Genomic DNA, 22,500 nt, shown 5'->3' with positions numbered 1-22,500 from the left:
TCTTCTGACTGATCCAGAGACGGGAGAAACACACGGCCTGGGAACCACGCAGGGGTGTGTGCGTGCGTGCGTGTGTGTGTGTGTGTGTGCGTGTGTGTGTGTGTGCGTGCGTGTGTGTGTGTGGTGTGTGCGTGTGTGTGCGTGCGTGTGTGCGTGTGTGTGCGTACGAGCGTGTGTGTGAGCGTGCGTGAGTGTGTGCGTGCATGCGTGAATGTGTGCGAACGTGTGTGTTTGTGTGTGTGTGTGTGTGTGTGTGTGCGTGCACACGTGTGTTTTTGAGCGTGTGTGTTTGTGTGTGTGAGTGTGCAAATGTGTGCGTGTGTTGATGTGCCTGTGTGCATACGAGCTTGTATGAGCGCGTGTGTGCGCGCGTGTTTATGCGTGAGTGAGTGCGAGCGTGTGCACGTGTGTTTTTGTGTGAGCGCAAAGGCTTTAATTAGCTTTTCTCACTTTCCTCGAGGAGTCTGATTGGTTACTGAGTGCTGTGCGTGTTCATGCGAGAGGTGTGAACAGAGAGGGGTGGGCTGGGGTGTGTGAGAGTGTGTGTGTGTGTGTGTGTGTGTGTGTGTGTGTGTGTGTGTGTTGTGTGTCAGGTGTAAAACAGAAAACGATTGAGTGAAAACTGAGAGAAGAGAACAGTGGATGCGAGTCTGTTAGTATGACAGCGCCGTCGATACCAGACAGTGCCAGACAAAGGCTGCTGGGAAAAAAAAAGAAAAAAAAAAGAACACGCTCTTCCTCTGTTTATTTCAAGTGCTGGTGTGGGCGGAGTGCAGGTCATGTGATCACCCCCGCATATCTACCTGCACGCAAGAGCGTGTGTCAAAACATTGGATTAGATCTGGTTATTGTGTACACAGTATTTACGAACGGCGAATCTTATTAGACACCTGAAAGAGGGGTTATTGCGTTTGACACAGTAATTTAACCGTGACATCCAGTGAGAGTTTCTACATTAACAGGAGGGGAGTCTAGACTGCACAGTACCATCTGCGCCACTCTATTTTGAATTCTTTTTTCTTTTTTTTTTTTAACACCAGTAATATGAAGAAAGAATAACAAGCATAGCCCACAAGCAACTACCGCGCGCACCCCTCACGAAGATGAAAAAACAGAGACACTTTCAGCCACACTTTCCGTCACTCTTTGTCTTTCCTCCATCTTCCCCAATACACCCCCCTCCCTCCCTAATGGCCTCCTCCCTCCCTCCCTCCCTCCCTCCCAAATTCCTCTCTTCTGATTATGAGAAATATTGTCCGGTTCTCCCAGGCTTGCAGATGAGATTAATGTTCCAGATCACTCTGCGGATTTAAACGGATTAATATTTGACCTCGAGGAAAAGGGCAGCGTGGGGCATGTGGCCCCCTGGCCCCCGTGACCCAGAGTTGGGACGGGGGTGGGGGTGGGGGCTGGTGGGGGGGGTGTGAAAAAAGGTAAAACACGCCTCAGTCACCACCCGAAACCCAGAGGTGGTGGCGGGGGGGGTGTTGATGAAAAAAGGTGAAACACCACCTCAGTCACCACCCCGAAACCCAGAGGTGGGTGGGGGGGGGATGGAGTACTATAGCAGGACAGGGCCCGCCCCTCCGACCCCTCCCCCGTCAAACTTTTTCAACAAGCGGTTGACACCTGCTGCGATTACCTTGCCGTTAGTCTGAGGGGGGGGAGGGGTCACTGGTCATGTCAATAAACTGCTTAAATTTCAAGAGTGGGGGGGAGAGGGGGGGGGGGGGCAGGGTCATTGGTTGGTTGGTTGGTTGGCTGGATGCAAGCAAAATGGAGAGAAAGAGTGAAAAAAGGAGGGAGAGCAAGAGTGAAAGAGAGGGGGACGGAGGGCCGGAGATTTAATCCCCTCACAGACGGCCTTGTTCGGTGACTGACAGCGGAACACGCCACGCTGGGGCAGTGCTTCAGGGGGCTGACGGGTGGTGCGAGTGAGGAGGGGATTATCCTCCCCTCGTTCACACCCCCCTAAGACAGGGTCAAGTGGTACAGGCCATTTTCTCTTGTTTTCACGCACCCTATTGAAGCCTCTAAAGAGAACTTTTTTTTTTGTTTTGTTTTTGTTTTGTAAATAGCGTCTTATGGAAATGGGGTAGGGAAAGGGGGGGGTTGGGGGAGGGGGGTTGGGGGGTGGATTTGGACACACACGCAGATGCACGCAAAGAACTCCCGGTAATTTACCCAAAATTCCCGCCTGACTGGCACCAGCCCAGAAGATACAAAAACAATTAGTGCTCATTGTTATTCAAGTTGGCGTGTTACTCTGTGCAGTGCGTTAATTGCGGTTTGTTATGGGTTCGTGAAGCCGGCATTCCAAGGTTGTTTAAGGACATTAAGGAACTTAAGAACGTCTGATGGCAAAAACAGCACCCCACCATCCTGTCAGTGATCATCGTCCTGTCTTGACTAATGAGCGTCCAGCACAACATCAGCCCTGGTCTCCATCACTCTAAGGGTCCCTGCATGAAACCACTGCGGACACTTAAGCTGCTATATGCAATTTCCTCTCAGTAATTCACTTTGGTTTTTTCCCCCGATTTTTTTATTTACTGCAATGCAAAATCACAACCGTATGCATATTTGCCAATAGCCATCGCTGCAGTATCATAATTATCACACTCTTCCTCCCAAACGCGTACGCAGTCAATTGCCTCCTCTTCCCACTGTAATCCAGTTTCTCACGCCTTCTGAAAATCAAATTCTCCTTTCGCTGAGGTCGGCGAGATTAAGTGCCCTTAGGCCTCTCTCTGTCTCTCTGATACTGGGAACCAGTCTAGTTGCCCTTCTCTGTGCTCTGCGCATATTTTTTTTTTGACGCAATAATCTGAACGTGGCCTGAAGCCGTAGGTTATAGAAAAGTGACAAAGCTCCTCAACGGTGCTTAAAGTTAAACAGATGGTTTCACTCGTGTACCAGCTGTATTATTTTAGCATATTTCACAAACGAAAGCACCTTACTGTGCTTCTGCAGATTTTAAAAAATCGGGCCCGCTTGTAACTGAAGTGCACGGGATTAAGATGAATAAAACGGGGAGATGTTTGAAAGGACTGCCTCAGGGACTATAGACATATACTCCATACGGAGGCATGTGCACTACTTCACTGTACTTTCACTTGTGCATCGTTTATTCCGCATTGTACTGTGCGTTCATCAGTTTATCATGATGAAGAACGACTTTACAGACGCGCTTATCCTCTGTATATGCTGCATCACGATTGTCATTTATGCATCATTTTGCAACCACTTTGCTACACGTTCCTTTCAGAGTTACGTGTAAATCGCAGCAGTCCCAGGAACTCAACTCTTACGCAACTCAAAGACTTGCTGTGCATGCAAAGTGTGTGTGCGATGAAGATTTCATTGTTTAGAAAAACTGAGGGGAAAATCCAGACAAGAAAAAAAAAAAAAGAAAAAAAAAGAAAAAGAAGAAACTGGATGACAGTGACAGATCCTTTCAGCTGGCGGACGGACGGCTCGCTGGAAAGGGGGGGGGGGGCTTTTCTTTCTCTCAGAACAATGGCGGTTTTTCGCGGTGCGCATGCCCCACGCTGACACGCTGGTGTTAAGTTTTGGAGGTTTTCCTCGCGTGGTTTCTGGGTGGGGGGGGGGGTCGGCGGGTTGGGGTGGGGTGTGCGGGTGTGTGTGTGTGGACAGGGATTTACACTAATGAAACGCTCCGGTCACTGGTTAGGTCGCCTCCCAGATCCTCTGGAAGACCCGGGAAAAATGGAGCTCTGATCCCGGGGGTGGGGTGGGGGGCTTAGCGGACGCATTTTCGGAATGCCCAATGGCGCGCGAAAGCGGGCGACGCAGCCGACGGGAAAAAAACGGCAGAAATTTATTTTCTTTTTTTTGGGGGGCTGGAATTCGTGGGCAGTTATTCGCGGTCGGTTCCGTGCAGCGAGCTGGCGGTACGGCCCGGTCTGTCACAGGGAGATCCGAGCGCGGTTCGGTACCCTACTGCATGCCTGCGCCAAAAAAACAGGAAGAAAAAAAGAAAAAAGAGAATTGGAGTCGGAGGGGGAGGGGGAGGGGGCGGGGGCGGGGGCAGCGGTGCTGGAGTTTAGGACCCCCCACCTGTGGGTTCGTGCAGAGAGGTGTCTCCAGTAACGCCACCCAGTGAGTCACACATCCCCGCGCTCGCTCCCTGTCAGACTGGACTGCACCAGCGTGCGCTCAGGTAGGACAGCGCCAGGCACATCTTCTACCTATTCACTCAAACACACACACGCACGCGCACGCGCACGCACACGCACACGCACACGCACACGCACACGCACACGCACACGCACACGCACACGCACACGCACACCACACACACACACACACACACACACACACACACACAGGCAAACACACACACACACACACACACACACACACACACACAGCAAACACACACACACACACACACACACACACACACAGCACACACACACACACGCACACGCACACACGCACACACGCACACACGCACACACGCACACACACACACGCACACACACACACACGCACACACAGGTAGACACACATGTGCCTCTCACACGCACACAGGCAGAACCATATGCACACACACAGGCAGACACATATAGACACACACATGCACACGCACGCACACGCGCACACGGACACCCACACACACACGGACACACACATACACACACGGACACACACACACACACACACACGCACACACACACGCACACACACGGACACACACACACACACACGGGGACACACACACACACGGGACACACACACACACGGGGACACACACACACACGGTGACACACACACACACGGGGACACACACACACACACACACGGGGACACACACACGCACACGGGGACACACACACACACGGGGACACACACACACACACACGGGGACACACACACACACACGGGGACACACACACACACGGGGACACACACACACACACACACACACGGACACACACACACACACGGGGACACACACACACACACACACACGGACACACACACACACACACGGGGACACACACACACACGGGGACACACACACACACACACACGACACACACAAACACACGGGGACACACACGCTGATCAAATTAAGTCTGAAGACAGGAGACGGGGCCGCAGTTGCGGGGGCCTTTGTGAGTTTCTCTCACTCTTCCCTCCTTTATTCCTGCCCTCCTTTCATCGGGAGTCCGAGAGAAACCACTCCATCTGTTTACTCACCCGCGGACACGGACCTACGCTACAGCCGGACTCCTACGGAGGAGCGGAGAGGAGGCAGAGAGAGGGAGGGAGGGAGGGAGGGAGGGGGAACGTAATGGGGAATGTGTTTCTCATTGTTCAGAGTCGCCTGGTGCCGCTGTGATCCTGAGCCGTTTGAGCTTCTAAGCTCTTTCCACGCTGTCTGTGGAGATGCCAGCGCTGCTTCGGAGAAGAAAGATTCGGCACAATGACAAGTAAAGGCACGCATTTAAGCGTCGTAAACACACGCGTACAAAAATTATCCGTCTCTCACACACACACACACACGCGCACGCGCACGCGCACACGAAGAGGAGAGGAGAGGAATGTTGGTTTCAAAAAAAAAAAGACAAGAAAGAAAGTAAACTCGTAAACTTGTGAGTTGCCAGAAGTAATGTGAGAGGAGAAAGGAGAGGAGGAGGAGGATTTGTGGAAACCTGTCTGAGGAGAACAGTGAGACAGGGAAGGAAAAGGGGGGGAGGGAGGGAGGGATATTAAGAGGTGGAATAATTCTGCAGGTCTGACAGAGAGAAAGGAGCCGGAGAACAAGAGATGGAGTGAGAGGGGCAGGCTTTGCAGGCCCGCAGTCCAAGGAGCTCCTTTGTTCAAAGAAAGAGGGGAGGAGAGAGAAAGAAGGGGTGGAGAGGTAGAATAGTACTGAGTGATTTGCTCCGTAGGGTGGGGGTGGAGGGAGGAGGGCGGGAATGGGGGGGGGGACGAAGGAAAGCCTCGAAAGGAAATTTAACCCCTGATGTTGGAATTTTTCCAACATGAAAGCAATACATTTTTTCGGTCGTTTCTGCCGGTGCTCTCTGGAGAGGGGGCAGGGCGGGGGGGGGGGGGGGGGTAAAGATGTGCGCCACGGCACTCAGAGCCACACGGCGGCCAGCTCTCACCGCGCCGAGCCAAAACGTCTCCGCAAATCAAACGCAGGCCTCGCCGTTCCCGAGCTCGCTTCGTCTGATTCGAGCCGAAAAACGTTTTTTTTTTGGTTTTTCTTCCAATTCGATTATCGAGACTTAAAAAAAAAAAAGAAATAAACACGCAAACTTTCCCTGCACACACACACACACACACACACACGATTGCCCTCTCTCACTCTCATTCGGACACCGCGAACGAGACCTTTTCAGGGAAAGAGGAAATGAACCAAACCGAAGAGCTCTGCGGACGGCCAGGTGAGAAGGCGTGAATTTGGCCGGGAGCCATTTCCTCATTTCCTTACAGAATCACAAACACGCCCCCCCCCTCCCGACCCCCCCGGAACAACGCTTATAAAAGCCCCAGCAACGCTTCTCAAGTGACCGAGACTAAGTAGCCTAATAAAATGTGTTTGTCAGTTAAATGCGGGAGAGGCACCGCGCCCTCCCTCCCTCCCTCCCCTCCCTGCTCGGACCGGCTCCCTGCTCTCCATTTAACTTTCAAAACGTTCCGGAAGAGTCCCTCGCCTTTGGGCCCCAGAGGAACGACCGGGCCTCGCAAAAAAAAACAGCCTCCTGCTTTAACTTTGTTACGCAGGCCCGAAAAGGTCAGCGGTAACTTCACGTTAATGCTCTCTGGTCGTGAGAGGTTATTAATAATACACACCAGTTTGACGTGCTGCCGCGATTTAAGACACCTCCAACTGCTGAAAAAGGTTATTTGCCCCCAGGTTGTTGACCATACAGCAAGAGGGAAAGAAAAAGGGGGGGCGGGGGGCGAGGTGGGGGGGGTTTGCTTACTGCCTCGAATAAAGTTACAGATCATTCAATAAAAAAACACTGAGCCTTGATCTGTGGGAAAAACACCCCTGAAACACCCCTCCCCCCTCCCCCTCTACTGATCTCTGATTGATCTCTGAATGCTTTTTTGCCCCGGCCAATCAGAAGCGAGCGACCCAGGACCGCACAGCAGCGTGACCGTCAGCGGACGAACGCACACGCCAGACGCCAGGCTGAGCGGAGCAAGGACAAGGCGCTGCGGGGGCGACCAGCCACTTCCTGTCCGGCCTGCCGCTCGTCCAGCCACTTCCTGTCCGGCCTGCCGCTCGTCCAGCCACTTCCTGTCCAGCCCGCCGCTCCAGCTTAGGAGACGCGCAGCCTGCTTATCCGTCCATCTGTCTGTCTGTCTGTCCATCCATCCGTCCGTCCGTCTGTCCGTCTGTCGCTCTCTCCAACTGCATCTCTCTCTCTCTCCTTCTTGGCTTGGTCTTTGTTTTGGTCCTGCGCCTGCCGGCCCATATCGCACACTCGACCAGTGCCAGCGCCCACCCCCCCCCCTCCTGCAACTGCTTGTAGATCGATGCATAATCCCCCCCCCCCTTCCCAAAGGCATGTGGGAAATAGACACACTCAATGAAACACTACAAAGGCATTAACCCTTTAAGGCGCGAGACCACACATACGTGATTAGAATGTTATTATCTGAACATTCTAATGCTGATGCGGGGCTCCACGGCGCTCCCATTTTAGGGGCACTTGCTCCGGGAAACTGAAGTGTGCAAACGGAAAAAATAATTTCGGAGCACATGGAATTTGGAATACATTCGTGCGCTCTTACATTTCTGAACTCAGGAGCACATAGGAGCTCCTCAGAAAAAAAAAGAAATGTTAGCGTATTACCTGGCGATGTAACATCACTCCTGGTAATTGAAAGCAATGGAGCTGAACACTGACCCCTGAAAAAAAACATTCCAAAAAAAAACCTATTCTTCAAAAGATTAAGAATGGCAAGTGCAGTGCTGCTCTCCTATGGCATATTTAGGACACATGAATTTTCTGAGAAAGGTACAATATTATGGACAAAATTTTTTTTTCCCCAACAGTCAAATGCCTTCGCTGTGGGTTGGTAAAGATCCAGGATGGAATGTGACCAACGCGTTTCAAGTTGCTAATACGGAATTCCCAACCGGACCACAAACACAGCTTGGTGGAGCTCGGTGATCTTGAAAAGGTTTTTTTGAAAACGAAAAAAAAAAAAAAAACAGAATCAAAGCTGTTATTGCCATCATGGGAATTAAATCCTGTCCCACTGAAATTCGGCGTTCTCTTTCCTTCGCCGGGCAAAGGGCCTTGTTGGACTGCTTTTATAACAGGCTGCTCTCAGAGTCCATCTGGGGTAGAGAGAGTGGGAAGACAGCTTTGGCTGCGCGCACTAGGTACAGTACAATGCTTTGGACATTTGTGTCAATGTTTCACTGCAATATGTTCCCAGCAAATTAATGACTGAAGTAAAATTATAAACAGAGCATCTGAGATTACAGAACACATGGCGCTGGCTTTCACATCAGACGAGCGCAGCAACAGGCCAAGCACACACACACATACACGCACACACACACACGCAAACACTCTCACGAGCACACACACACACACACCCAAACACTCTCACGATCGCACACACACACACACACCCAAACACTCTCACAAGCGCACACACACACACACACCCAAACACTCTCACGATCACACACACACACGCAAACACTCTCACGAGCACACATACACACACACCCAAACACTCTCACGATCACACACACACACGCAAACACTCTCACGATCGCACACACACACACACGCAAACACTCTCACGATCGCACACACACACACAACGCAAACACTCTCACGATCGCACACACACACACACACCCAAACACTCTCACGAGCACACACACACACACACACCCAAACACTCTCACGAGCCACACACACACACACACACCCAAACACTCTCACGATCGCACACACACACACACACACACCCAAACACTCTCACGAGCACACACACACACACACCAAACACTCTCACGATCGCGGACACACACACACACACACACACCCAAACACTCTCACGAGCCACACACACACACACCCAAACACTCTCACAAGCGCACACACACACACACACACACGCGCAAACACTCTCACGATCGCACACACACACACACACACACCCAAACACTCTCACGATCACACACACACACACCCAAACACTCTCACGATCGCACACACACACACACGCAAACACTCTCACGATCGCACACACACACACACACGCAAACACTCACGAGCGCGCACACACACACACACACACACGCAAATACTCACGATCGCGCACACACACACACACACGCAAACACTCTCACGAGCAACACACACACACACACGCAAACACTCTCACGAGCAACACACACACACACAAGCACACACCCACATGCGCGCACACACACACACACACGTACACACGTACACACACTAACACGGATGCACAAGCGCACAAACACACACTCACGTGCTCACACACATGTATACAAACACTTGTGCGCATGCGCATACATACACACACGCACGCACAGACACACAGACAAACACACAAACACACACATAGCTGTCTTATGAGGTCACCCACTCTAAAGGTTCGCTCTACTATCCCTGCTTCCTTCCATCTGTCTGTCCGTCCACGTCAACCACCACCTTGACCCCAAAGTCTCCATGGCAACGTTCCAGAGAGATTCACCGGACCGCTCCCGCATTTCCCAAAACCCGACCGTGCGGACCTGTCGGGGCGGCACGAGGACCATCGTTTGCCCCGTGACTCACCGTCAGCCCTGCCGTCCCCCTCGCTCCCCCACCCCCCCTCATACCCCGCCGTCCTGCTCGCCGGGGGTCAGACTGACTGTGACCCCATCTGGGGGGGCGGGGGCGGGGGCACACCTGCCTGTGTGATCGGGGGAACATTTCCTTTTGTTTTTGTTTTTCCGGACCGACGGCACACAGATCGGCTGCTTACTGCAAAGCCTCCATTTGGCTGCGTGTTGGACACTGGAGATCCCTCTCCAGGGAGTTTATCTTCAAATCCCATTCTGCATGTCGATGGTGGCAACAGCACCACACGCACATGCACGCGCGAACATGGGAACAAATGTGTGGGCGTGGGCGCGCGCACACATACACACACATCACGCACACACACACACACACACACACGCACTCGCATGCACAGACACGAATGCGCACAAACACAGACACACACTCATCTACCTGACAGATTAATTTAAAAGGAAAGCATAGCAGCAGAATGTGCACTTTGTGGGCAGACATGTTTGTGTGCTAATGGAGAAAATTTTTTTCGTACAAATCGAGCATCGAGTTTAAACCAGTGGAGTTTCCTTCTCCATCACAAGTAACATTTGGAAAACTTTAAGATAAGATATAGGCTACTTTAATGAACCCCGTGGGGTGATTTGTCCTCAATTTGCACTTAACCCATGCTAGATACTTGGGAGCAGTGGGCAGCCACAGTGCAGCGCCCGGGGACCAGCCCCAGTTCTGAGGCCAGTGCCTTGGTCAAGGGCAACGGCAGGAGTAACCTAACCTGACGTGCACGTCTTTCGGTGCACCGGGAGTACCCGGAGGTTGGGTGAGTCAATAAAGGTATTTTCCCCTTGTTGTCTCCTAAACGCCCCCCCCCCCCCTTAAATAAAAACTCATTCTAACCCACTTCTTACTCCAAGCCAATTAGACGGTGATTAATTAATTATTGAAGAGACGGAGATGAATTTTTAATGTGCGTGCGAGTAGTAGCGTAACTTTGGGGAGACACCCACTTTCTGGGCGTTTACAGGAGCACAGTCACACACAGGGAGAGGTCTCTACCCAAGCAGCTGAAGCCCCATCAGTCTGACCAACTGCAGAGTCGCACCCTAGTCCCCCCACCCCCCATTCAACAGCTGCCCCAGCGATCAAACCCTACCCCCCCAATCCACGGGCAGGTAACTCACCTTAAAGTCGCTTGTAAGTTATAACTGTACGATTAAAGTTCTGCTGGGCGGGCAGCATACAATCTGGCGACAAGTAATACAGGCTACAAGTTTGTTCCACTACAGAAATCTTCCGATTTGCCCAGATGTGGCTCTCCAAAAAAAAAAAAAAAATTAAGCCCATGGAATGGGTAGCCTAAGTTTGACAAAGTAAAGCTGAAGGGCCAATTTTGCATCATCCAAGCCAACGTCATTATTACACCAAATACTGTTAAATGAATTTCATGGCTCAAGCATAGTGTACTGTACTTGTTTTTTAATTTTTTAAATAACACAACAAATCCAAATACAACAGTGTATAAAAATTAAGGACCTTGACTCATTGTCATAAGGTTTCAAGTCTGAATCTCTGAATACGCTATGCTCCGAACAAGGCGAAACATCTTTGAAATGCTCCCTGATCCGCCTTGCCGTCTAAATGGCGTATTCACAAAATGTCAGTCACCCTGGATCAGTGCATTAGTTGCACGTCTCCACGCGGACTGTTTAAAGCCGCTATCCAACAACGGGGAGAAATAAGGCACAAGGCACCGCACATTTTGCAGACACGAACAGTTCATTTATGCCATGTTTATTCGTTTTCTCTCGGTCTTTCACTTCGTCTCTCACAACCTGTCAGTCTCACTCGTCTGCCCTCCGACCTCTCACTCACGCGCCTCTCAGATCAATTCCCTGCCATTTATGTGACGTAATTAACCGCAATATTGGAGACGTGTCAAGATCTGCGCTTTTAATTAAGCACGTCAACAGAACAGAGTTGTGGAGAGCGTCAACGGTGTCAGGGAGAGACAGCAGAACATCCAGCCAAAGCGCTCTTATTCAGAACTTCTTGGTGAAATGAAACGGAGGGGGACAAATTTCAACTCTTGCTTTGCTGCAATGGCCGCAAATCCAGATTTCAAAATTCCCCTTCCCAAAATGAATTGTGTGTGATCATAACAATAATAAGAACTACTTCATTTGTGTATTTTTCAAGACAGAGATCAGCAGAAAAATTCTAAGACAAATGCTATCGGTCAATATGTTTACATTGCTGGGTGGAAGGGGGTTTGGGTGGTCTGGGGGAGCTTAAAGGCTTTATTTTTATTGGACTTCAGAATTCAAATAAATTCAACCTCCTCTATCTGTCAGTAAGACAACAACGACACACCCACGCCCTAACTAAATAACGATTTTCTTTTGTATGGCTGTGGTCAGGCCTATTTATTAAGGTTTTCCATACTCCGTATTTAGTTTTCTCTAAACATTGTGTGATTCATTGGTAACGATAAGTCCTAGCAATATTACGAGACAACCCAAAAGACCGCCTGCACCAACATTACTAGCAATTGTTATCAACTAAAAGCGGTAGCCTATCAGCGTCGCGATAACCGCAATTTTACAGGCCGGACGCTTATCTCAAGCAAATGATACCGCGCACGAGGAAATTCCATTATGACTGACGTTCTTAGCCGAGGATAGGCTTCTCCACATATCTGTCACCACATTTACGACAGAAGATAGCCTAGTGAACTGTGACTTCGCCGTCCACTTTCCCCAACAGTGATATCTCCATCCCAGTGTGACACAAAAAGGCCAAATATATGGGAGACGGATCAAAGTTTGTCACTCAGACCAACATATTTTTACAAAACAACGAAAGGCAATAACATGCAGAACATCAAGGGTGTTCCAATTGTCACTGGTCGGGGCAAAAAGTTTTTTGCATAACATCGCCTAAACGAAACCGGTTAAGCGACGTAGGCCTCCTACTCCAGAGCGACTAGACTATTTTGACCATCAATTTTATAATAAGCATTTTCAGAGTTTAAATGTCAACACTATCGCTGTGAATTTAATCAAATGTAGCCTACAAGCTACCGTGGGCGTCACAGGTGGCCTTGCAACGCAACGAGGTTTTTCCACACAATCGCCCATGCACTGCACGAGACAGCAGAATGCACAACGCAAGTCTATCAATCAAAAGGGAACGTTATGACAAATAGCCTGCGCCTGGATTGATTAATGTTGTGTTTAAAGCCCTCCCAAACACTGTAACATCAACACCAATCTCCGAGTAATACAACGTTTATCTATGTACAAGTTTCAGAAGTTTTACCGCTGCGTGCTTTAGCCTAGTTGATGGGAGACACGCCGGGTGGTTGTGTGTTTGCTCAACTACAAAATCTAGAAGACTGAAAATGGTGTGGAACCGGTAGGGTGCAAACTCGATTAAAATCAAAGAACTGTCGTTCGCAAACGCGAACGTCTGGGAAAAAAATACGCAGATTAAATATGAAATTAAACGTCGGTGGAGACTCTTACCTTTTGTTCAAGGAATTCCAGTAGATTGGCTCCATATTGGTGGCCGCGATCCCCAGTAAATCCACTAAGAATACCACCAGAATTCCCAATCCATTTAGCCCGCTCCGATACGCCATTTCAATTCCAAAACCACGTCTTTTCAACCCCATCAAAGCAATGGGATTTTTTTTGTTTTTGTTTTTGTTTTTCAAAAAAGATGGGTTTTTTTTTAAATCCCCCGCAATGGGATTTCTTTTTTTTCTTCTTTTTTTTCAAAAAAGGTGGGGGTTTTTTAAAAATCCCCCAAGCAGGCAGTAGGTGAATCCCTCAGTGCGCGAAGAGATAGCGTGTCTTGGGTAACCACATGGATGTAAGCCAAAAAATAAAAATAAAAAAATGTAAAAAGATCACAAATTAAAATAAAGCTATTATGCAAATGTTAAAAAGTCGATCCACTCCACCGAGTCATATGCACCGCAAAAAACAAACCTTTTACAGGCTTCTAAAGTAGTTTATGTTCATCCAGAATAAACAGCCTGCTATGCCGATTCCATGTTTGCCTTCGCCTATTTGTCTTCAGTCTTCTTTTGAGGGATGCTGTTCACTGGCTCGCGCGAAAACTCCCCAACAAAGAACTCTCGCGGAAAACGTCGGTTTGTTTTCCCGAATTTAATTGCTATTTTAAGAAAATTACTCGGGCGATGTGGTGACGGTTGCGGATTGTCTTTTTCAAACTGCTGTAGGCTACTTGGTTTTTTGTGCGGCGAAGATTTGATTGCTCTCCCATTCCCTCCCGCTTTCTTTCTTTGCGATCGCTTGTCACCAGGAGGAGAAAACGGCAAGTGTAGTCAAACACGAGTGTTTAAAATTGAAGGTAGGTCCTACTCCTTTCTGCCATCCATCCTTGGAACAAGGCAGATGCTCTCAGTGGTTTCTGCAGTCCTCTCTTTTGCGAATATTTTTTCCCCCGATGTAGGCTATGGCTTTTCTCGGCGTCCAACATGTAATTGCTTAGAGTGAAAAATCAAGTCACTGTCCTTCTAGCCTGTGTTTTTCCACATTGTTAAATAAAAGAAAATGAAACGGAAAAACAAAAAAGGTACCAATCGCAGGTTACAGCATTAGCTGAACTTTTGCAAGATCACATAAATAATTAAACAAAATGTACCCTACCGTGAACGCTTAGCTCGGATATAGGCTATATTAGGCTACAAAGGCTCTTCGGCATAATTCATTCACACGTGTTTTTAAAAATAGTCTCTGATGTGATCAGTCATGCGGTGTCCGTACAGCTTTGCTAACTTATCCGACACTGGTCTGAAAATCAGACATTCTCTTCCTATCCGTCTCTCCGGCTCAAAATCCTCCTGCTTTGACTTGACTAGCGCTCCCTACACATTGACAGACTGACTGCTTGTTTGAGGAAGGCGGAGAGAGGGAGGGGGTAAGGGGAGGTGTGGGTGTGTGTGTGTGTGTGTGTGTGTGTGTGAGAGAGAGAGAGAGCTTTGGGGAAAAAATCCGCTCTTCCGACTGACAGACGCGCTAACCGAGCAGTAGGCAACAACACAAGATTTTTAAATATAGCTATATATTTTTTTCCAAAGACGCTATTGGGTCGTTTTATCCCTCCCTCGAACTAGGCTACATCTCTCATCGTAGCCTACTCTTATCGACGAGATAGACGCAAGGCGAAAAGATTTTTAAAACGCTAAATTAAACATTCGAAACAAAGATCGGAGTGGATTTCTTTTCCCAGTCCCTCCCTCGCTTGACACATCACGCACGACAAACGCGGATTTTTGTTCGCTTCCGAATTTTGTGGAAGGATTTGAGCGCCCCCACATTTTTAAATAACGTCATATTAAGTTTCATGCGTATTTTACAACGAGTGTAGGCTACACGTTCATTTGATGTTATGTTACGACCCAGCCGTCTCCGTTAGCCTACTTAACGCACGCCTAACCGACTAACGGTTAACCTCGTTACATCCGACATTCATCCGACCAGAGGTAGCCTACATAGCCTAAGCATTTAGTGCCGTTCACTCGCTTAATTTTCTGTGCGGTCCCTTTTCCCCCCGTGGTTTTATATGAATATTTCACTATTTATGGCAAAGGCATCAACAGTGTGATTGAAAAATGATTGATGTGAGAGCCGTGGATTTTATGCACAAAACGTTACCACAGATGAGAAAGGTCTGTTGACGCCGGGGCCCCGGGGTCCGTTATTGCCACTGACGGCGGTTATCGGCGTATTTTGAATCTATCAGAGGCCCGAGGCAAAACTGCACCTGTGCTGCCACCCTGTGGGCATTCCAGGGAATTGCACCATATATTGCTCATTCCTCCAAGCAAATTCGCTCCAACACAACAAAGATAGATTAGAGCCCTGGTTGGCAGCAATTTTCAGGTCATACCACAGATGTAAAGGGATTTGGGTCATTCCAGAAACTGACCTTGTTTTATAGCCACTAATTTGTAGTTTTGTGGGCTTTGGGTCATCGTCCTGTCGGAACATGAATCATCACCCTGAACACAGATCTCCTCTGGGCCGAAGCAAGTTTTCCTCAAGAATTTCCCAGTACTGGGTTCCATCCATCTTGCCCTCGATTTGAAACGAGATCCCCAGTTCCACCTGATGAAAAGCAGCCGCATAGCCTGATGCCGCCAGCACTATGCTGGACAGTAGGGATTGTGCGTAGTAGCGGTTTGTGCCGGACATAGCGCCTTGCTTTCAGGCCAAAGGGGCTCAATTTCAGTCAACAGGCCGCAAAAACCTTCTTCCAGAAGGTCTCGCTCTCGGGCTCCGTCACGCGGCTTCTGAAAAGCACTGAGTGTGATTTAATGTCGGCCTTTTTCCCTGTAGCGGCTCCTACCCAGCCACTCTCCCCCCGAGAGGCCACATCTGTGAAGTGCTGAAGAGGTTGTTTGATCTCCAGACACTTTCCCCTCATTTCGGTCTGTGAGCTCCGGAACTCTGTCGGCGTTTGAGCTGGCCCCTCCGTCCCTTCTCTGACCATCTGCCCCCCCCCCCCCCCGCCCCCCCTTCCTGTCCGGTTGGATTTACAACAAAAAAAAAAGCTGCAGCGTTATTGTCAAGAAACCCAAACAGTGAACATTGAAACACAGAACCTGTATCAAGGACACAGCGGGATTGTAGTTTTGCAGTGATTAAAACAGGAGAGATTAGATTCTTCCTTTAATCTCAGAATCCAATATGTAAATCTTTCTGCCTGAAAGCAAAAGTAACGACACAGGTGGCCTTTCAAAAAAACAAAAACAAAAAAAAAAAAACTTAATCATCCTTAGTCTGGCCAAATTCTTAATCTGGTTACTGAATCATCCACCAGAATAACTGAAAGTTGAGGCGTTCAAAGCCTCGTTCCTCCAGCCTATGGATCAGTTAAGCGGAGGTTAGGGCGAGCGTGCTGATCTCGCTATAGAGTGCTTTCAGAACCATTCGGCTCATCAGCCTCTAACAAAACTGCGTTTTGTTCCCGGGGGGTAGACTGTGTGGATCAACAATCGCATCAGTGTTGGAAGTAATGTACTTGATCGGAACGTGCACAATTTAACATACTGAAACTCTTTATTGAATCAACCATGACCCATTCGCTAGCAAGAGGGTGCACAACCCATACGTAGAATCATTTCTGGAATAAAGACATCAAAATTAGTGTCCACAATTGTCACGCTATCCCAGATGACGACTGGTAATGAATGATAGATTGTCTCAGTATAATAATAATAATAATAATCCTTGTAAGCACTGGTGCTATTAAAACATTGTGAGTAAACAGCAGAAGGCCCTGCCTGGGTGTGTGTGGGTCTCTAAGCTTAGTGCACTCTCCTGTGGGAGAGAGGCCAGGGGGTTGGGCGCACGCTGATGATGTCATCAGTCTGGGCCTCTGCTTCGGTCAGGCCCGGCTCCCGGCCCAGACGCCTCAGCTTCAGCAGGTAGTCCGAGTGGAGGGAGGAGTCAGTGAGGTCAACAAACTGCCTGTAACTGCATTGCACCTTCTGAGAGAGAGAGAGAGAGAGGGAGGGAAAGAGAGAGAGATTTCACAGAGGCAGGCAAGGAAAAGGAGAGAGGGAGGGATGAAGAATGAAAGAGGATGACAGTAAAATGGAAGGACGGACGAAAAGGACATGAGGAGGAAAAGAAAACATCAGTTAGAGGAGCAGAGAAAAAAAGCAACATATTCCCTAACGAGGTACAAGCATTCACACCGAGCGATATGGCTGAGTTTACATTTTACAGCTCTTAAGAAGCTGATGTGTTACTAAATGCATTATTTCACACCAGCGCTGAATTAGCCGTCCTGACACAACTCTCTTTGTGGCGCATGCGTGTCTCGTGTGTGACGCAGTGTGCAGTGGTGTCGTGTGTGTGTGTGATTGAGATGCATGTCAGCACATCTGTGAGGAGTGTGTGTGTGTGTGCGCGTGCGTGTGTGTGTGAGAGAGTGTGAGTGTGTGTGCGTGTGTGTGTTTTATTGGAGATGCATTAAAAGCACATTCTTAAAAACATTGGGTAGAATTGCAATAAAGCTGTTGCTTCTGTGTTTCCAAGTGCAAGTCTATGTACAAACTGGAGAGCGTGCTTCCGACTGTATGCGCACATGCTACGGTAGCTAAGCTGGTGATGCTTTCAGACCTGGTGATGTGTCAGACCCGGGAAGTGTGTGCACACATCTTACAGTGTTTTTGAGAGTGTGAGCGTACTTCTGAAAGTTGTGTGTGTGCGTGTGTGTTTGTGCATCCTCACTTGGCGTGTAGCTGGTCCAGCTTGTGTGCTTCTGCTGTGCGTGTGTGTGTGTGTGCGTGTGCGTGTGTGCGTGTGTGTGTGTGCGTGTGTGCGTGTGTGTGCGTGTGTGTTTGTGTGTGTGTGTGCGTGTGTGTGCGTGTGTGCGTGTGTGCGTGTGTGCGTGTGTGTGTGTGTGCGTGTGTGTGTGTGCGTCCTCACTTGGCGTGTAGCTGGTCCAGCTCCTGCGTGTGTCTGTCCTGCAGCGTTCGTCTGTCCCTCTGCGCCTCCGCCTCGCATTCTCCCCTCACCCTCTTCTCCACCTCCCGCACGCGTTCCTTCAGTCTCTCCTGACACGCGCAGACAGACAGACAGACAGACAGACAGACGACTTCCACGCGCGAATTTACATATAAATCCATTTAAGTAATGTGTCCACACAGACTCCCCTCGGATGAAATGAACATTAAGAGCACTTATAAATATTAACTGTGCCAGTGACGGTGAGGTGATTTAGAAATGGGCTGGGGGGGGCGATTGATGAAGAAGGGGAGAGATGGAGGAGAGAGGCGGGAGCAGAATGACCTTTGACCTCACTCTTCCACGCATTAGCGGTACTCGCCTGTGCCTCGGTCTGGAAGGCCTCGGCCTCCCTCTGCCTCGCCTCGTCAGCCTCCCTCAGCGCCTGGGCCCTCAGCCTCTCACAGGCCTCCTCCACGGCCAGCCCCGTCTCCCTCTCCGCCTGGGCCCTCAGGCCAGCCCGCTCCCGCTCGAACCTGGCCAGCAGCTCTACCCGCTGCCCCTGCCTCAGCTCGGCCTCCAGCCGCTCTCGGGCCGACAGGGCCTCGGTGAAGCGTGCCTGCAGGGTCTGAACACGGTGTGGGGGCGGGGGGTGGGGGGTGGGGGGGCAGGGAGGCGGACAACAGGTTAGAGGCTAGCCTATCACATGGAGCTATGTGGTTTTTTTTGGGGGGGGGTGGGGGGTTAGCAACTCATCCAAGGAGCCCGTATCAGCTTTAGCCCAGGAAAATAGGGAATAGGTGTGCTTTGTTGGGGTTTGCAGTGAAAACCTACAGGACGGTAGATCTCCAGGAACAGGCTTGGTCAGCCCTGCTCTAGCTGTTGACAGAGGTGTAGCTTTGTTTGGGTTGGAGTGAAAACCTACAGGACAGTAGACCTTCAGGAACAGGCTTGGGCAGCCCTGATATAGCCTATACACAGTGTGCTGATCCACATGCAGCACTTTTGGGGTTACATTACATTACATTACATTACAGGCATTTAGCAGACGCTCTTATCCAGAGCGACGGACAACAAGTGCGTCGGTTGTGCTGGTGTGTACCTCTTTCTGCTGTTGCAGAGCCCTCTCCTTCTCCTCTTCCGCCAACTCACTGAACACTTCTGTCCAGGGTCTGTCACCCTCAATTGCTTTGCCCACAAGCTGCCTGGAGGACAGGGTGTATGGAGACTGGGCGGGGCCAGGGGAGGGGCCAGGGCTGGGAGAGGAGGAGCTTGGACGCAGTTGCTCCCCGAGTTCTGAGGAACACAGAGCAGTGTTATCATCAGTAAAAACAGTTATTTTTAAATCCAGAAAAAAAAAAAAACCAAGAGCCAACAGCTAACAGCAATTCATCTAAGCTGCCAGGCAGGTCAAACAGTACAGTAAACAGCACACCGCCATTTAATCAATCAATAAAGCCATTAAGGTGTATTTAATATGGTGTCCTTCACCGCAGAAACAGTTGGAGGGCCTTTCAAATGAAAACATGAAAGCTTGGTTAGTCTCAGAAGGGAGAAGGGGGCAGAGCCGAAGGAACGGGACTCATTTGCATAATGGCTATAAAGAACGTCCTTACAAATGACCCAGCAGCAGCAGCTTAAAAACCTGCAGTAAGCCCGCCTTGCGGCTAACCCACATTAAAGAAGTTAGGATACGTAGCCCTTTTCGGTTTGTTTAGCCTTAGCTTTTTCTGTTAGCGCTGGTCAGTTAGCACTGGCACGGTCATTGTTAGCACAGTAGTTAGTGCTTGTGCTGTCAGTATTAGCACAGTAGTTAGCACTAGTACTGTCAGTTAGCATCGGTCATTTAGTAGCACTGGCATGGTCAGTTAGCACTGCTACTGTCAGTTAGCGCTGGCACTGTCAGTTAGTATTAGCACAGTAGTTAGCACTAGTCAGTTAGCACTGGTCATTGGTCAGTTAGCACTGCTACTGTCAGTAACGCTGGCATGGTCCAGATATGATCTGGATCGCAGACTGCGCATCATTGCAAGAACAAGCGTCTCGTCTGAAAACAAACCCCCAGTGAGCTCCGTAGAGCTTCTTCCATTAAGCTTGGCTAAAAGGCCTCTTCCTCTTCCTCCTCCTCCTCCACCAGCGCTAATGAGCTCACCCAGGCCTTCCTTTAAACTGCGAATTAAAACCTGCTGAACTCGCACAAGACGGGCTGCAGAGAAAGTGCAACTGTGCTTAAAACAAAGAACAGTGGTCCCCGAAGGGTCACGGGTTCAAATCTCAAATGGGACACAGCTGTTGAGCAACATACTTACGCTTAATTACTTCAGCAAAACCAGAAGGGGGGAAAAAAAAAAAAAGCACTGACATCTGTGCAAAGACAGCAAACAGAGAACACCTCACATGTGCAATTAAGAAGTCCGGGGTGAAGCCACTTAAGCAATGTACCTCACACTAAACCAATGTACTGCGACTTAAAAATCGGGTTAGAAGCAAAAATGCGCTGAGCCAGCCAAGATTGTGTCGCGCTGGTTGTCCAGTGTGTACTCACCCAAAATATGATTGTGAAGAACTCTCTGTGTGGACAGGGTGGTGTGATTTATCATCCTCTCCAGGAGCTGGGTGCTGGAGGTTTGGCTATCCTTCACCCGCACGGGTCCCGGGGCCACCTGCCTCTCGGTCCACCCAACGGGGACGGGGGCCATAGCACAGAACGCGCCGGAATCCCAATGTCCCGGCTCCACGGCAGTTCGCCCTCTACTCTTACTCTCTGTGAGGTAGCTAGGCAACTTCCACAACACAGGAGCGGCAGTTGCTGTGACTCGCCACTAGATGGAGCCGACACCAGCGCCCTGCAGAGGTTTGCGGTGAGACTGACCCATTTGCGTACGCCTGTAAGTGTGATTCTTCACATACGTGTGCGCGCGTGCAACCACCTGTGCAAGTATGTGCGTGACATATGCGTGTGTGTGTGTGTATATCTATGTGCACAAATGTGATTCTGGATATTTACCCATCAGTGTGTATGCGTAAGTGCATACATGTGTGTGAGGATTCGCCCTAAGCGATCTCCTGTCAGTTCTGGAATTTTATGGTCTGTGCCTTTATAAATGTGGGTCACCTGGCTCGGAGGAGGGTTTGGTCTGGTGCCCGGGGAAGAAAGAAAAGGGAGCAGGAATCAAAGCCAGCCGCTATAAACAGGACAAACAATCAAACCGGAGACGGACGGACGACCAGGGAAACGGGCGACGCAGTCTGTGTGTGTGAAGAGATCTTTATTCCTGCGTCAGTCAGACGGGCGGGAGAAACGCTCCACAGAACACCCGCTAACCCGCCGTCCCGCCAACCCGCCCGGGAGTGTCCTGCGGTGCCACGCCGCACCGCCACAAGGCCGCGGTGAAGCTTCCGGAAACAAGCGAGCGCTGAACATCTCAAAAGCCGTTCAGTAATCACCACCTCCTTCAGCGCCTGAATGAGACTAAGATCAGCTACATATATGTATACATATACGCAGACACACACACACACACACACACACACACACACACACACACGAAGCCCAACTGTACATACGTACATACTAACACACACACACACACACACGCATTATACACACACACGCATATGCAGTCATTAATACACACACACACACACACGCATGTGCAGTCATTAATACACACACACACACACACACACACGCATATGCAGTCATTAATACACACACGTGCAAGCACGCACACACAGGCACACAGGTGTACAGGGGGAAAGTCCAAGCACACAGAACACGTGCACGGATATGTTAGTAACTCTACAGAGAAAGAGCGTGTTCAAAAACCTTTATCACGGACTTACAAAAATATACATTTATCACGGCATACAACACAATGCTGGCACACAGAATAGTAAAAAAAAAAAATCAGCATCATTTAATTTTCACAAACAAATGACCCAATTTTTGAATGGCACTCATCTTGAAAGTTGTCGGTTTTGGGGTGTTGAGGTCTGAACAGTTCCATGAACAGATGTAAGCACTTACAGGAAAAGAAAAAAAAAAACCTCACTGAAAACACACATTCCAGAACCGAATTCTGCTTCGTCTCTGGACCTGAGCATTTTTGGCGAGACTGGTGTTGGCCTCGTCCAGAAAGCCATTCACTCCCCCGCCCCCATAAAATAAAAATAAAACAAAAATCCCA

General features: G+C 49.5%; 3 protein-coding genes across 4 annotated transcripts in view; all 3 read right to left on the bottom strand.

Moving 5' to 3' along the window:
- The window catches only part of efnb3b (ephrin-B3b), a 76,330-nt gene extending 60,947 nt beyond the window's left edge, over window positions 1-15,383 (bottom strand). Inside the window, exon 1 of one of the 2 annotated variants that reach the window (XM_064325632.1) lies at window positions 13,349-15,383. In XM_064325632.1, coding sequence (XP_064181702.1) covers window positions 13,349-13,497 — 149 coding nt within the window. In that variant the 5' untranslated portion in view covers window positions 13,498-15,383. The remainder of the gene's footprint in view (window positions 1-13,348) is intronic. The other variant, XM_064325631.1, reaches the window with a different exon arrangement.
- Window positions 15,384-18,135: 2,752 nt separating this feature from the next.
- si:dkey-111f13.5 (MAP7 domain-containing protein 1) lies at window positions 18,136-21,140 on the bottom strand. The gene is made up of 3 exons (XM_064325630.1): window positions 20,856-21,140; window positions 19,413-19,606; window positions 18,136-18,938 (listed from the first exon to the last, which is right to left on the bottom strand). Exons 1-3 carry the CDS (start codon window positions 21,007-21,009, stop codon window positions 18,537-18,539), a joined length of 750 nt encoding a protein of 249 aa, XP_064181700.1. The 5' UTR covers window positions 21,010-21,140; the 3' UTR covers window positions 18,136-18,536.
- A 983-nt stretch (window positions 21,141-22,123) lies between these two features.
- wrap53 (WD repeat containing, antisense to TP53) overlaps window positions 22,124-22,500 on the bottom strand; it is an 8,905-nt gene continuing 8,528 nt past the window's right edge. Inside the window, exon 12 of the mRNA XM_064325629.1 lies at window positions 22,124-22,500. This exon is cut by the window's right edge and continues 404 nt beyond it. The gene's annotated coding sequence lies outside the window, so the exon portion shown is untranslated.

This window comes from Anguilla rostrata, chromosome 3 (assembly GCF_018555375.3).
Source record: "Anguilla rostrata isolate EN2019 chromosome 3, ASM1855537v3, whole genome shotgun sequence".
Taxonomy (NCBI): domain Eukaryota; kingdom Metazoa; phylum Chordata; class Actinopteri; order Anguilliformes; family Anguillidae; genus Anguilla; species Anguilla rostrata.
This window is presented reverse-complemented; position numbering and strand designations above follow the sequence as displayed.

Coding starts and splice junctions, on each gene's coding strand:
- si:dkey-111f13.5 (XM_064325630.1), bottom strand. CDS start 21,009: ATGGCCCCCGTCCCCGTTGGGTGGACCGAGAGGCAGGTGGCCCCGGGA. Junction 19,607..20,855: donor TCTTCACAATCATATTTTGG/GTGAGTACACAC, acceptor TGTGTTCCTCAG/AACTCGGGGAGCAACTGCGT. Junction 18,939..19,412: donor CTCTGCAACAGCAGAAAGAG/GTACACACCAGC, acceptor CACCGTGTTCAG/ACCCTGCAGGCACGCTTCAC.